We start from the raw sequence: 14,423 nt of genomic DNA, 5'->3' as shown, positions 1-14,423 counted from the left end.
ATCGGTCTATCTCATTGACATTGATGTAGGTATGATGATTGATTTTGGGTAGTTTTATTACATACGTCATAAGAGGAAAAAAGTCCTTTTTCTTTTCTGACTGCTTTGTAGAGAGGATGAAGACTTTGAGTATGCCCGTGTAATTCAGGAGGAGATCCAGCGTTGTGCCGAAGAGGCCCGGAGGAGGGAGCAAGAAGATGAGGTGAGCACAAGTTAACAGATTTAATTCAGTCTACATCTAGTTTTACATTTCTCCAATGAATGCATTAAAGTTCAAGCAAGATTGGGGCGACCTAGCCCACCCAGTAAGAGCATGCGCCCCATGTAGGCTGAGTCCTTTTGTGCGCATCATCCCCCATCTCTCTCCCACTATTCCTGTCTAGCCACTGTCATTATCAAATAAAGGGAAAAGCTATCGGTGTCAGTGGTCTGCTAGGCTGCTACACACTACTGCAGCTACTGCTACAACTCTTTATGTTAGCTTTCTAAATGAATAGACTCCATACTAGGCACACTGACGGTGTTCAGTCCGACCATATGATATGATATGGAAAACAAATCTTTATTTTGGCCACAGAAACGGAGAATATAATGTAAGATGGACACGTGGCCCAAGGATGTCTGATATATGGAAAGGTTGGAAACCTATGTTTTCTTTACCAGTCCCTCATTATTTCGTTGTTAAATTAAAACACCTGTGGTGTTAAGCTTAGCTTGAAACCAAAAGATGGTTCAGTTAATAAGAAGACACAAATGTGACAGCAATGTTTCTAAAGCAAAATGTTTTGAGGGATTTGCTCCTGAAAGAGGAACAAATCCTTTCCTTTTGGTGTCTAGTTGCGGTCAGCAACCAGAGTAGAGCGAGAAACTGTACTGGATGGACAAGATCAACATGGCACAATGTACTGATAAAACAGAAACACAAAAAACTAAGTAAGACCTGAAGTTTTACTCCACTCCCAAATGAATCTCGCTTTTCCACTGTTGGCCAGAAAGTTTCCTTCTCAGCTTGAATTGAATTTAGTTAAAATAATCCGAGGTCAGAAGTTTTATCAGTTTCTAAATCACTTTCTAGTTTGAGCCCCAGTAGACTGTGGAAATGGATGATTCTGTAGTGGATTATCTGACTCAGTAACTGTTGAGGTCTGTAGGTGTTAGACAAAGCAGAAAATCACAGCTTGTAAAGGTAGATGAATCTCAATCTACAGAACTGTGTGCAGACAGATCTGGGCATAATCTAGACTCTAACTATCCCTGGCAGTTTACACAGGCGTAACATTAGCTCCAGCATTATCCATAAACTTCAGCACAGGCACTCACAGCCGTACTGTATATGGCACCCGGGACATACTTGTATATCGTTTAATTATCTCCTGTTACAGACAGGCCAGGGAGTATCGTATGGTTTACTCTGCTCTCTCTAGGACTAAGTGAATCCATAATGAATGGCGGTTGCAGTAAAGTGCTGCTTGGGGCCTCTGTACCCACTGTGCCATAAGAAGGCAGTATGAGCAAAGTCAGCTGTTAAACAGAGACAAAACCTGTCAGCTCCCCATCTGGATGATGAATCAAGCTATTTCTCTGGTGGTTGGTCAAGCCTCACTGGATGTGCACATTCAGCGTGTAAAATCTTAAAGCAACACGCCAACTTATTGGGACTTTAGCTTATTCACCGCATCCCCCAGAGTTAGAGAAGTCGATATCCTTCTCGCACCCACCTAGCTCAGCACAGATTCTGGAGGTAACCTGCTCCATCAAACCTACTGTTCCCAATAAGTGACAAATTAACCCCAACATTTTCCTATTTACCTGTTGTGATTTGTATAGTCACAGCGTGTATAAATGACAAGGTAACATGAGACACAGCCATCTTCTAACCGTATACATAATGGGAACTATTCTCCACAGAAGGTGAGGCACTGCTACTTCTGCTCATTGGTGGAGGGATTTGCTCGCAGCACCTGAGAAGCCCCTTGGTGACAAGCAGAGAGCTTGCCTGGAGTTTGCTCGGAGTTGGAGTAATAATCACTCCACCCATGTAGCAGTGCTTTTCCTTCTGAGAATAGTTCCTAGTTCCCACCTCCACGATCTTTGCTGAGTTAGACTAGCGGTGGTTACGTCACAAGTTACGGAGATGAGAAGGATATGAATGAACTTCTCTAACTCTGGGGGATACGGTGACTAATCTAAAGTCCCAATAAGTCGGAGTGTTCCCTTTAACTGTGCAGTTTGAGGAAGAGGCAGGTTAGGTCAAAACATAACTTAAGTGCGGTGTTCAATAATGTTAATGTTAATGTTTAATGGAAATGGGTTTCCAACATGTTTTAAGGGTTCCAACAAGTTTTTTGTTTTTTTTCTGGACTAGCCGCAAGCTTGTCTTGTTTCAGTTGTAGACAACAAGAGTTATATGTTTTACCATCTAATTTTGGATAATAATATAACAATGTCTAGATAATGCTGTGATGGTTGACATTTGCTTTCCATTCTTTCCTAGTCCTAATTTGTGGAACAGCACTAGATCTCTCCAAAATGTTGTGAACACAAAAACAATTAATCTTGCAACCCAAACGCGACAGGGCAACCACATAACACCCATCAGTCACCTCTCCCACACAGAAGCCCAATCCCTCAAATGTTATCTTTATGTCTGCGCTTTTTACAGAACGTATGTGCATTTCTGAACATTGGTAGCTTTACAGAAATTGATTGTCTAACGGTATAAATTTACGAGTTGAGCTGCGTAAGTAGAAAAACATTGTGGGAGAAAAAAAGCTGACTGCCAGCAGGTCCGGGGGAGTGGTCTATGTCACAGGGCCACTCCAGCATATTATTTTCCCTTTTAGAGAAGGTTGCCCTGGACAGGCTAATAGAAGGTCCTTGTTTGGAGCTTGTGAGGTCAGAGAGACTGTGGGCTTCATTCATCATTATTAAAGGTTTTGGGTTTGAACTCTTTTGGAACCAACATGAGGTGTCTACACTCAAAAGTTAGATGGACTTTTACCTACTGGGTTAAAGTCATGTAAGGAAATGCAGCAAATGGTGTGGGAATATACTATTCCTGTGTGGAAGCAATCATTTCTTTTGATGAGTGTTCATGCTAGGATCAAATGGTGAACCATTAACACTCCTGTTTGCTTACCTTACTTAATGACTTGCTGATCAGAGGTGTTGATTAAATATTTGCCTCCCTGTAGATTGTGTCTTTAATTAAGGAACAGAAGGCGTCAGGCTGTGCAGTTTTAAATGCCAGATCCCTGTGGCACTTAACCTGCTATGGCAAGCTGCTAATTATCTGCTGATGCTGGCAAAGTGGCTGACACACACACCCTGATTGCAAATCCAAAAGGAGCTGCGATAGCTTTTAGTTATGATTTGTGTTGCAAATGCAGCCTACAGAGAGAGATTTCATAAAATTCACTGGTAGAATCTGCTGATTTGTAGGAAACCTGATTCGTTCTGGCCTTTCCAAGGAAAGCAACATAGAGACATGGTGGGGGTACGCTTTTAGAGAGCAGTCCACCATAGCAGCGCAGGCATTATCCAGTGACAAGGTGTTACTTCAAATGAAACAGTCCTGTTAATCTGCTTCTGTCGGAGTGTTTCTGGTCCAAAGTTTCGGCTCAAGGAGATTACCAGTTGTATTTGGCTCTCATGTAGTCTCCTAGTTTCCATTGAGTCAGACACACTCCTGTCTTAAACAATTAGTTTGGTGACCTAGAATTAATATGTCAGATCACATCACAGTGGCACTACATCACACAACATGGCTGTGCATTTGGTGTAGCTTCCTCTGGAGACATGCCAGATGTAGACTAGATTCTCTTCTTTGATGTATAATCAGTCAACTCCGAATGGGGTCTGAGACCTTGGTCCATGTTTTATTCATGTTGTCACTTGAATGCTTATAATGTATAGATCAAATAAAGGGACCGGAGTAAATTTTAAGGCAAAATAAAGTGTTGTGATGTTAAATAGATGAAGCATTAGTACAGTTTAAGGGCATTTTTTGTGCATTGTGAAAAGAAGATGACATGAAAGCAAAACCTTGTGATGGTGGATAAAATCTCGGACATTAATCAAGTTTCCTAAATATTTTGATTGGGGGGGGGGGGGGGGGACAGTTGTTACCTTACTTTCTTTTTTCTATGTTATGCTGCCATCTGCTGGTTGAAACTGCACAGTATGAATTAAGTTTTAGAGTAACAGTTTTAGTTATAGTCGCACACCAGTTGAATAACCTGCTCTCAGTGAGTTGAGCTTGTTTTGATATATATTCTGTTATCCAGATAAGTTCATTATTAGTTTTGCTGTGATAAGTAAAATAATTCTGTGGACTGTTTTAAAATAAGAATAATGAGCCAGATGAAAGATTGTGGCTTTTGATATTGACAAATGATTTTGGATAGGATTAAGGGGTTGTAACAGGGGCAATAAAATCTAGTTTGAAATTCTTATCAAAGTCTAAAATTTTCCTGCCATGCTTCTATGTTTATTTGCATATTTGACAGAACAGCTCCATTCCTCTGTAATCTTCATATAGCCTAAATTCCTAATGGGTTACTCATTACAGTTTACAAAGAAGCAATCAGCACGTCTGTGTCTCTCCAGGAAATAGCTAAACGAATGCAGGAAGAGGAGGAGCAGAGAATCACGAGGAGGGGCCACAGTGAAGGTACAGTTTACGTTTTGCCTTTTTTTGTGTGTTTTCATTTGTCTGCAATCCTAGCATACTTAAGATCAATTATTAAGAAAATGGGGATGTTTGAATTTTTTAGGTATTCTGTTTGAATTTTTGATCTAAACTGTATGTTAAATACGCATTTGCTGAACAAAGAATTATTTGTTCCACTTAAAGTAGGACAAAGTCCAGGGCTTGCATGGCATCTCCCTAACCATGCTTTGCTTCACCGCTACTGCTTATAATTGTTATATTTAAGTGATTCTCCAAATACTACAACAGCATGAACAAAAACACATCATTCATTTATTTTCTCTTTAATGTGTTGTCACATCAGTTACATGCATGTAAGATGTTGTCTTTAATGTAGTCTTTAATGCATGATTGTATATCTTTATTGGAATGCCTCAGTTTTTGTCTAAAACGATTATATAAGTTATGTAACAAATGCTCTTACTTAAAGGACATGTGGCCATTTTTGATAGTTTTAATAGATCTCTTTTTTAAACTATAATAAGATGTTGCCTCATAATTAATTGCACTCCTCTAATATTGCCCACTAACAGCCTCACCCATCCTCCCTGCTTTTGTGTTTGCATGTTTGGCATTACTAAAGGCAGCGCCAGCGATCCTGCACTGCCATCCCCACACCAGCACACACTCAGCAGCAGCCTTCACCAACGAGAAGAGCAGTACTCTTCTACCACCACCAGGTGTCAATGGCCTACTTCTCACAACTATTCAGACATAACAAGGCCTCAGGCTGACTCCCCTAGGGGGGTAGCAGCTCAGAGAAACACAAGTGCATGGTCAAATCAAGGACACCCAGATTCCATAAGGGAAATCAAGCGTGAATTGGGCGATCGTTTGAGTGAGGATTCAGAGGACTCTGACACGGTTTTCTCTGAACAGCTCACTGTCAGGTCCCAGAGACTGAATGAAAGACTCAACTCAGCACCTCCTCGACGCCAGGCATCTTTACATCATCCACACGAGAGAAACTACAGAAGTGTTAGGTCTTGCAGCAGCTTTACAGAGGAGGAGGGAGGAGAGTGGAATGAGGACTTTTATGAAAATTGTGACCTAGAGAGGAGGAAGCCTAGGAATTGGGATCAGGAAAAGAACTATGGAGAGGAGTATCAGGGTTTGCACAGGAACAGAGATCAGGATAGAGACCGTAGGGTAGTTGAAATAAGAGAAAGGCGATGTAGTCGCAGTGAATCAGTAAGGTTACCTGACAGGAGTAAACACAGCAACAGAGACTTAGCAAGGACCTGGAGCTATAAGGACAACCCCGATAAGCATGTCCGTTTTCAGGACAACACCAGGAGCTCTAACAGGCAGCAGGGGGAAACCAGTGGAGTCTGGGAGATGCTGGGCAAGGTGCTCAGAGAGAGGGGTGTGCCTGTGAGGTTTGGCAGCAACGGGGCGTCACTACAAATAAGGCCTCAAAGCAGAGACAGCCAGGTGCTTCATGGGAGTGAGGTCTCCTGCAGTGACTCCCGACCACATCAGAGAGCCTTCCAGAGAGCTGCCAACACCAGGCACAGTTTCCATGGAGATATCGGGGAGAGGAAGAGACTCGCATACCAAGAGGACAGTAGGAAAGATCACAGGGAAGACAGAGACGGGCACCATAATAATGTGGAGCATGATTACAAGGTTTATGAGATTAATAGAGACATGTATCTTGCTAACAGAAATAAGGTAGGCAGTAGAAGGTGGGGAGGGCAGAGAAACACAAATGATGACGTGAAGGAGAGAAATGCAAATGATTGCAGGGTCAAGAAGACAACAAGCGAACGCAGGCTTTGGCACCAGACCATGGAAGAAAGGTTAAGCCCAGAGGAAGAGCAGGAGAGGAGAGTAGAACAGCCCCATCGTAAAGCCCCAGAGCGTAGCCAAAGCCTCAGCAGCAGAAGCAGCAGGGCTTCAACCAGGGATAGGTCAAGGCACCTGGCAGCAGGTAACACCCAGAACTGCAACCAGCTCCAATCTGCAGAGGGAAAGCTTCCAAAGCTTTGCCCTACCTCTCTGTTTACATCTGCTCCTCTCACCTTCCCTCAATCATCTTCTAATCTGGACACACTTTGGTTTTACTGGTTTCTTGGGTTCTCTAGCTAAAGTGGGACATTTTCCTTTTTCATATGTAAAATTAGTAGTCGTGAAATACTGTGCTTTTAATTTTTTTCTTCCTTCTTGATTTAGTGAGGGAATAAGTAATATGGAGTTTCTCTCCAAATCTAGAAACATTCCCTCACATGTTTTTTCCTCTTATCTCGTGGTGTGATTCAAATGTCATTGGCCCTTTGGGTCTTTCAGTCAGTGCCATAGACTGTTATTTTTAATGTTTTAGGGCATGGCTATGATGTGGTTTCCAGTGAAAGTGTGTTGCATAAAGTAGAGTGTAAGGGCTCCGCCATCCTTCCTCCCTCTCGTCTAAAATTGTCCCACCCATATTCAGGATGGCTGCGCCCGTAACTGCAAATAGACAATTCATACCAGATCACCACAAATCAATGGGTGACGTCGCACATACTCTGTCCGCCAACATTATACAGTCTATGGTCAGTACACTTGTCTGAGTCATCACTGATTTCCATGGTTTTTACAACTTGTATGCTGGTTGTCATAGTCGCTTTAATTCCTTTGGATTTGACACTGTCCTACTTCAACCATAGGAGGGTCACTGCAACCAGAGCCAGGCAAGACGAGCCTGGACCTGGGGGAGCTGCGGCAGGTCCTGCAGGACGAAGAACTGGCTCACAAGCTGCAGGAGGAAGAGGAAAAGCGGTTGAGGAGGGTAGGGGATCCAAGAGTGGCTGTGGTTTAGAAGTTAAGGAGAAAGTTCAGTTTCTCTTTTCAATAAAAAATGAATTCTGGCTTTTACAGTTTGGCTTTTTCTGGCTTGTTTTCGCAGAACTCACAGCCCTCGCCATGCAGTGCTGACCCAGAGGGAGACTTCAGAGTAGCACAAGTGGCGCAGGATGAGGTATGACGAAGTAAGTCATATGTACCCATGTATCTGATTTGAATATCCACCTGTCAAATGATCCATTGTTGTGTTTTTGCGCTAGGAAATTGCACGCTTTATGCAAAAGCAAGAAATTAAGTCAAAGCGAAGATCTCGTGAACTAGAAGGGCCGGCATCGTGGCGTGAGCACAGAGCGATGATCAGTCATCATGACTGCCGGGCTGCGGGGGACCAACCGGTGAATGTTTTGGGGTTATTTAAAACACAGTTTCAGCCATCTAAAGACAATGCATTGCATTGTCATGGATGTCTTTCACTTTAATAACAAGGTGATAAAATGAGTTTGACTCCTTTTGTCCACTGTCTTAGTTCCGACGAGAGAGGCGTGACTCAGAGGGACTTCCTTCCCCCACTGAGTGCTCCCCAGAGAACCAGCCACCCAGCCCCTTCTCCACTATACCGTAATTGTTTTTAGATGAAATATATGTACACAATACTGATAAATGTCTGTATTGTGACCACATGCTGACTTACTGCTGCTGTATTTACAGACAAGCTCAGCGGATAAGAAATATTGCGGAGGAACTGGACCCGACCTTCCAGGCCAGAAGGGAAAGCACAGAGAGCCTCAGAGTGGGACAAGCGGGTACCGTAAAAGGACAGATGGCACCTAACATTAAACTGAAAACAATGGGTGGACACACATCCTATTTCCTTTTAATTTAGAGCTGCTGTGACAAGGGAACTTCCCAATTGTGGGATCATTAAATTCTTTTCTTATCTTCTCTTATAGGTCCAGCCTGTGAGACACTTCCCATGCCACATTCTGGCTTACATGACTTACTCGAGGAGCCTACTTTCATCCCACCCACAAAACGGCAAACGGACAAATCCGGACGCACTAAACTCAAAGAGAAGAAGGAAAATTGCAAGCAACAATAATTTCCCAACCATTGTGCTTTTGGAGTGCATCACATGTATATATCTTATAACACTAAATATAAGTTCAGCTACAGTTTAAGCAACTTTGGGTCCCTGAAAAGCGCTATACAAATTCAATTTTATTATTATTATTATTATTATTATTATTATTATTATTATTATTATTATTACAGAGTTCTTATTAGTTAAAGATTACAAGAATACAGTTTTTTCTATCAGCCACCCCTACTAGCACTTTAGACCAGTGGAACACCGAGAGAGAAGTGAGATTTTATAAAAGTTTTTGATTCAGTGAATAATGACAACACTTAGGACTCAAGCCTTTTACTATTTTCAAAGGGAAAATTAGGTTTATTGAGGTTTTGTTTAAAATCTTCAGTGTTTAATTTAAACAGTATACCTTTTTTATTACATTTGTAGCATTCTTTTTTTAATTTAGTTGACGTGTCAAGAGTCCATCCATTATCTATAATCTCTTCATGTTATTTCATTTGATATTTTGGATGCTTTGGATGATTTTGAAGCACAGTGGTGCAGCGGTTAGCACTGATCCCCCACAGCATTAAGGGAAGTAAAACCAAAGCTGTTTAGTGGGACAATCAAGAATGTCAAATAAAACAAAATGTTTCTTTGATTACCCTTAAACCTGATGTGGGTTTGGGACAAGAAGACATCCACTTTTGGAGTGTCTGTCAACTTAGTTTCAAAGCAGTATTGCAGGGCTCCAGCAATGTTTACAATGGTACAATGACAATCACATGAACTTGTTTAAGCCTCATTAAAGGGAAATCCCATTTGAAATAACATATTACAACAATCATCAAAGTATGTTCAATTGTTTGACTGTAAGATCCAGCTTTTAATAAACTTCTGGGAACAGTAAATGTAAGACCGATGCAGTTGGAAAAAGCTTCAATAAACTTGTAAGTGGACCTTTTTAAACTTAAATAACTTGAAACTTATCCAACTGATGTTTGTGTATTTTTTGCCAGATGGGCTTTTATCAGTCAGTAGCATCATTCAATATACAGAATACTAAAACAGTTGTATTTTTGACACACACTTGTTGGTCTCACTTGTTGTCTTTTTTATGTATATATTACTCCAACATTTAAAACCTCCTTTTGTTGTCGCATTGTTTTTTTTGCAGGTGAAATATGTCATTGCCGGTGGAACACTATAAATGGAATTGTTCTTTATGAAAGTACAACAAATAAAATGTCTAGAAAAAAAATGTATTGACTTTTAAAAAAGAAAGTTATACAAGTACAATGTAACAGAATGCACACCGTCAACCATGGACAGTTCCAAAGAAAAATATAAAAATGTCTTGTAAAATACACATTAGGCAGAATGATATATTCACAAACCAAACAAGTGCGTAACATTGATCATAATAATTGGCAAGTAAAGTGCTACAGTCCTTACTATTTCTTACTGTATGACAGCCTGTCACACTGTGGTGACTCTTCTCGAGGCGGCACTCGTGAACTTTGTCATTTAACTGATATCACAATGTGCCAGATGTGACTCATAGTCCCTGATACATTAGTAGAGGTGTGGGCTAACAAATGTTCCATTTCAGTAGAAAGATATACGCCTGTTACATTTCAGAAAAGACCATGCGTTTCTGATCTAGCTGCCTACTCTGTTGTGATAGAAGATCAGTAAAAAAAAGAGTAGAAGGCTGACTGGGGGGTTTCCACATAACCTTTGGGACTCATTTTTGATATTGTGTCTGCCTTATATATTTGTCAAGTTTGAATCCTATTTGTTCAGAGGATTTCCCACATGACACACTTATTAGAAATTTCAGTGATCTATGAGCAACATGTGACTAATCACACTATCTGATACTTAATCAGAAATATTGTACTTGGGATACCCACTGTGTCATCAAACTCTTGCTCAACAGGCATGTCTCAGCTTGATAATTAATACAACCTCAACCAAATCTTCCACGTTAAAATACTGTACTGTAGATTCCTTGATGATTTAATTTTAAATTACATGACTACCTATTCACAAAGAGGGAACTCCCTTTGCTGGACTTTTTTGATGCCAATGAAAAAATTACTGGAAAGTCCATATAGTTCCTGGTACTGTTAAGTAGGCTTAAAGAGGCCATAGACACCACGCTGACTTCAAAGTGATGCTATCCACTATTGTAATAAATAGAAACATTTAAATAAACCAAAATAGACAACTGCCCCTTGATAAATCATAAATGTTTCACAGCGTAAAATCAGGATTGCAACATAACCAGAATTGGAAATGTAGAAATTCAGCCGTAAAAAGTAGATATTTAGGAGGCGTTTGTGGGCTCAGACTCAGCCGTGACTCAAATTTCTCTGCTGTCAGACATTCACACCCAGCTGAACACCCACCTGCACTGTACATTCACACAAAGCAACACTCAGCAGCTTTCCCGCTTACACATGCAAATATGAAAGGAGTGAAACTCAAACACTACAATATTATTATACACAGGCAATTGGCACAAGTCTTATTGTTTGAAAGTAGTTTAAAAAAGTTTAAAGGCTTAGGTATTTAAGGTATGCTTTTTTCCATCTGGTGTCAAACTCAATCCACTAATTCAAAACTTTTCACAGCAATCTTCTTTTAGGTTTAACTGAAAGGAGAAAACAGCCTCACTGTCTGATACAATTAACATGATGAATGGACTGTTGTAATCCACTTTGTTTTTTCCCTCTCAGAATTCCCCTGTCTCCCCTATGTACATTTCCTGTATCCTTGCTATAATTACCTCCTGGTGTAATTGTACAATAAAATACCACTAACCTACTTACCTATAACAATTTTCTTAGCATCTTTTGTAATTCTGATAAAAGGAAAATGCAGTGGATAAAATACAGCTGGACGAATACAGTGCTCTGTTTCTTTCACTTAGAGACAAACAAAGTGGCACGACATGTTCAGTATCACAAAGAGGGACTCTATCTTATTCCGTAAATCCTGTTTCCTTTCCCTCAAACTCAACACAAACAGACTGAGTTATTCAGCGGGGCAGTCAAGTCCAGTTTCCCTTCTCTTCATACGAGGAGCTGGTCCGAGGAGTCCTTGGAGTCAAGCGACTCTGAGCTGCTGCCCTGCTCTTGCTGGGCCTCGTGGAAACTGCACTCAATGGCTATTAGTGTCCTAGGATCATCTGAAGGAGAGAAAAAAGGAAAAGCAAATACTTTTTCACTGTCATTGGCTCGATAAACATTGTGTATGATCAACATTCAATTGTGGAATATGGTCGGGATAATATATCACAAAGTACAGTAATAATTACCTGTAGGGGTTCTATTTATTGGGGTCTTTGTGGTTGGCTTTTTGCCTTTTTCATTTCTTTTCTGGAAGATTTTCTTTGCCACAAGGCTGATGATGATGATGCTAAAGGCCATCAGAGCTGCACTTGTGATCACAGATAAGATCAATGGCCATACCTGCTCCTTGGGATCTGACACAACAACAGCAAGACATTATTGCTGGCTTAAACAAAAACAAGACTTAAAGCAAAAGTACACTAGAGGAATAGAAGCACATCCTACCAGGTTGCTTTGAACCGCTCACTTGGACACACTTAATGTCCGTAAGTGCATTTCCCTTGGCCACAATCTTTTGATCTGGATTGGGACACCTGTAGAAAAATAAAGTTTTTCATCAAATCTCTTCAGTACAACAACAAAATGGCTACAATGGCAGAGAGTGTTTTTAGAGCAAGGTCATAACTCACTTGGTACTCCAGGGTTTACACCTCTGTTGAGTTCGGTTGTTGAAGGTTCCCTCTGGACATGGTCTGCATGAACCTGTGCAGACCATGTCAATCATTGGTTGGCTTGCAACTCAACATAAACTGTACATCTAATGTGTATGTGCTAAAGTCATGAGCTTATTTTTACTTACGTTTTACTGGTTCATAACCTTTATCACACTTTTTGATGCAGAAGGAACAGCGGTCGTCACCACAGGTGAGTCCTTCTATACAGCCACACTTTGTGTCAGCTGTGGCAGTGCACTCTTTCACTAAGACCTGAGCACCTACACATACAAACGGATGGCAAGAGGGTTGTAAAAGTTGTAATTTAAAAGAAAAAAGTCAGCTTGTTGGACATACACTACTGAAGGCACCTCTTATGCAGTTATAACATCTGCTGACATACCTACACACTGTGTGCACCTGTTACAGCTGTACTCTTTTGGGTTCACCGTGAACTTCCCAGCCTCACAAGGCGTACAGAGATCTTTCGGGCTTGGGCCACATTCTTTGACCAGGCGGTGTCCTACAAACAAGGTTCAAGAATCAACATTAATTTATTTTCCATTTTACAACACAGGATTGCCCAATGAAATGTAAATTGTAGTTGATTCAAGCTACACACACTTATATACATGTAAGTGGGTAAATATAATACATGCATACACAAATGTTTAAATTAGAATATGTTTAAATGGAATACATACAGTAACTTATAATCACATACTGTACACATATACACAGATACAAAAAGCTATAAGCTGTGCAAGCCCTACCACAGTAGCTGACATCAGTTTCAGGAAGATTAGTGCTTTTAATAATATACATTCATACACAGGGTAATATAACCCCCCCGCCCCAATCCTAGCTTTTCCTATACATATATATATATATATATATATGTATATATATATATAGACATCTCTCTTGTCATATATATATATATATGTCATATATATATATATATATATATATATATATATATATATATATATATATATATATATATATATATATATATATACATATATGTATATATATATATATGTATGTATACGCCTTTTTTCTGCGTTGTGGTATTAGCTGAAAAACCACAGAAACTATATTGGTCACAGGCAACCACCACAGAAAGGCTGGAATATTATCTTTTTTAATTTTCTACTACTGACAGTAGGTTTTTTGCTTTTATTAGATACTACATGGGATAACTTGAACTCTTTAGGTCTGGAAAAGGTTGCATATTTGCACAACAACTGAGTTTATGTGGAAAGTAAACAGAGAGGGCACTTCTCCTTCCCTCCATGAATATCTACAGGATTTCTTTAAAAAACGTATCCAGTTTAATTCATTTTAAAGCCCACTATAATAACATCAACATTATGACATGAAAGATAAACCAGTATATTGACTGGTTGAGCCCTTTTCAAAAATGCTCTCCTGAACTTCAGTTGAAAATCATAGAGAATCGTAATGCTCATCATCTCCGTTATCACTTACCAGCAAAACAGGCTTCACAGCAAACGTTATCCCCTTTTGGTGTCCATTTCATGCAGCCTGTGTCAGTCTGTCCAACACTGCAAAAACAGCCCTGAATGAGCAGAGCAAGACCCAATGCCCTTAAGACTGCAGCCATACTGTTGTCAGCTCTCCAGCCTTGGGAATAAGGATGACAGCCACCTCAGGTAAAACGTGAGCTAATCCAAGCCAAGAAATATCCCAGGTACCTAATTCTTTTTAATTCTTTTGCTTTTCTACATCTGTAGCTTTAATCTAAACAACAATAACTTTCTTGTTAACTCAAAGCCACTCAGCAGTATGTTTGAAGGACATGATAGGAAGAAAGCTGTCTGTGCTGTAACCACAGTGCTCTAACACTTAACCCACGTCCGCTCAGCTATTCATAATCACATTAAGGGGCGTGTCCTAAATGACTCATGAATGAAAACACTTAACTTTCAGTATAAGCCACAAATTCTTAACATGTTTTTGTTTCATAACGAACATTTTATACCTTAAAGCCAGATGAGAAATATCAGGAGTTGTATAGGTGGTTCTAAAAAAGAGAA

General features: G+C 40.2%; 2 protein-coding genes across 7 annotated transcripts in view; one reads left to right on the top strand and one right to left on the bottom strand.

Annotated features, from left to right (window-relative positions):
* ccdc187 (coiled-coil domain containing 187) overlaps positions 1 to 9,395 on the top strand; it is an 18,593-nt gene extending 9,198 nt beyond the window's left edge. For 4 of the 6 annotated variants that reach the window (XM_034876205.1, XM_034876202.1, XM_034876204.1 and 1 more), the window contains 9 exons: positions 112 to 202; positions 4,609 to 4,672; positions 5,295 to 6,644; positions 7,360 to 7,481; positions 7,599 to 7,670; positions 7,756 to 7,890; positions 8,022 to 8,113; positions 8,204 to 8,298; positions 8,446 to 9,395. In XM_034876205.1, the coding sequence (XP_034732096.1) occupies positions 112 to 202; positions 4,609 to 4,672; positions 5,295 to 6,644; positions 7,360 to 7,481; positions 7,599 to 7,670; positions 7,756 to 7,890; positions 8,022 to 8,113; positions 8,204 to 8,298; positions 8,446 to 8,594 (2,170 nt within the window). In that variant the 3' untranslated portion in view covers positions 8,595 to 9,395. The remainder of the gene's footprint in view (positions 1 to 111; positions 203 to 4,608; positions 4,673 to 5,294; positions 6,645 to 7,359; positions 7,482 to 7,598; positions 7,671 to 7,755; positions 7,891 to 8,021; positions 8,114 to 8,203; positions 8,299 to 8,445) is intronic. The other 2 variants (XR_004657224.1, XM_034876207.1) reach the window with 2 other exon arrangements.
* Positions 9,028 to 14,221, bottom strand: tnfrsf9a (tumor necrosis factor receptor superfamily, member 9a). Its single transcript, XM_034876262.1, has 7 exons — positions 13,855 to 14,221; positions 12,764 to 12,883; positions 12,507 to 12,641; positions 12,337 to 12,409; positions 12,152 to 12,240; positions 11,893 to 12,060; positions 9,028 to 11,763 (listed from the first exon to the last, which is right to left on the bottom strand). Exons 1-7 carry the CDS (start codon positions 13,988 to 13,990, stop codon positions 11,648 to 11,650), a joined length of 837 nt encoding a protein of 278 aa, XP_034732153.1. The 5' UTR covers positions 13,991 to 14,221; the 3' UTR covers positions 9,028 to 11,647.
* Positions 14,222 to 14,423: the final 202 nt, after the last annotated feature.

The sequence above is a fragment of the Etheostoma cragini genome, chromosome 7 (genome assembly GCF_013103735.1).
Source record: "Etheostoma cragini isolate CJK2018 chromosome 7, CSU_Ecrag_1.0, whole genome shotgun sequence".
Classification (NCBI taxonomy): Eukaryota; Metazoa; Chordata; class Actinopteri; order Perciformes; family Percidae; genus Etheostoma; species Etheostoma cragini.
The sequence above is the reverse complement of the archived record's forward strand: the minus strand, read 5'-3'. Positions and strand labels throughout refer to the sequence as shown.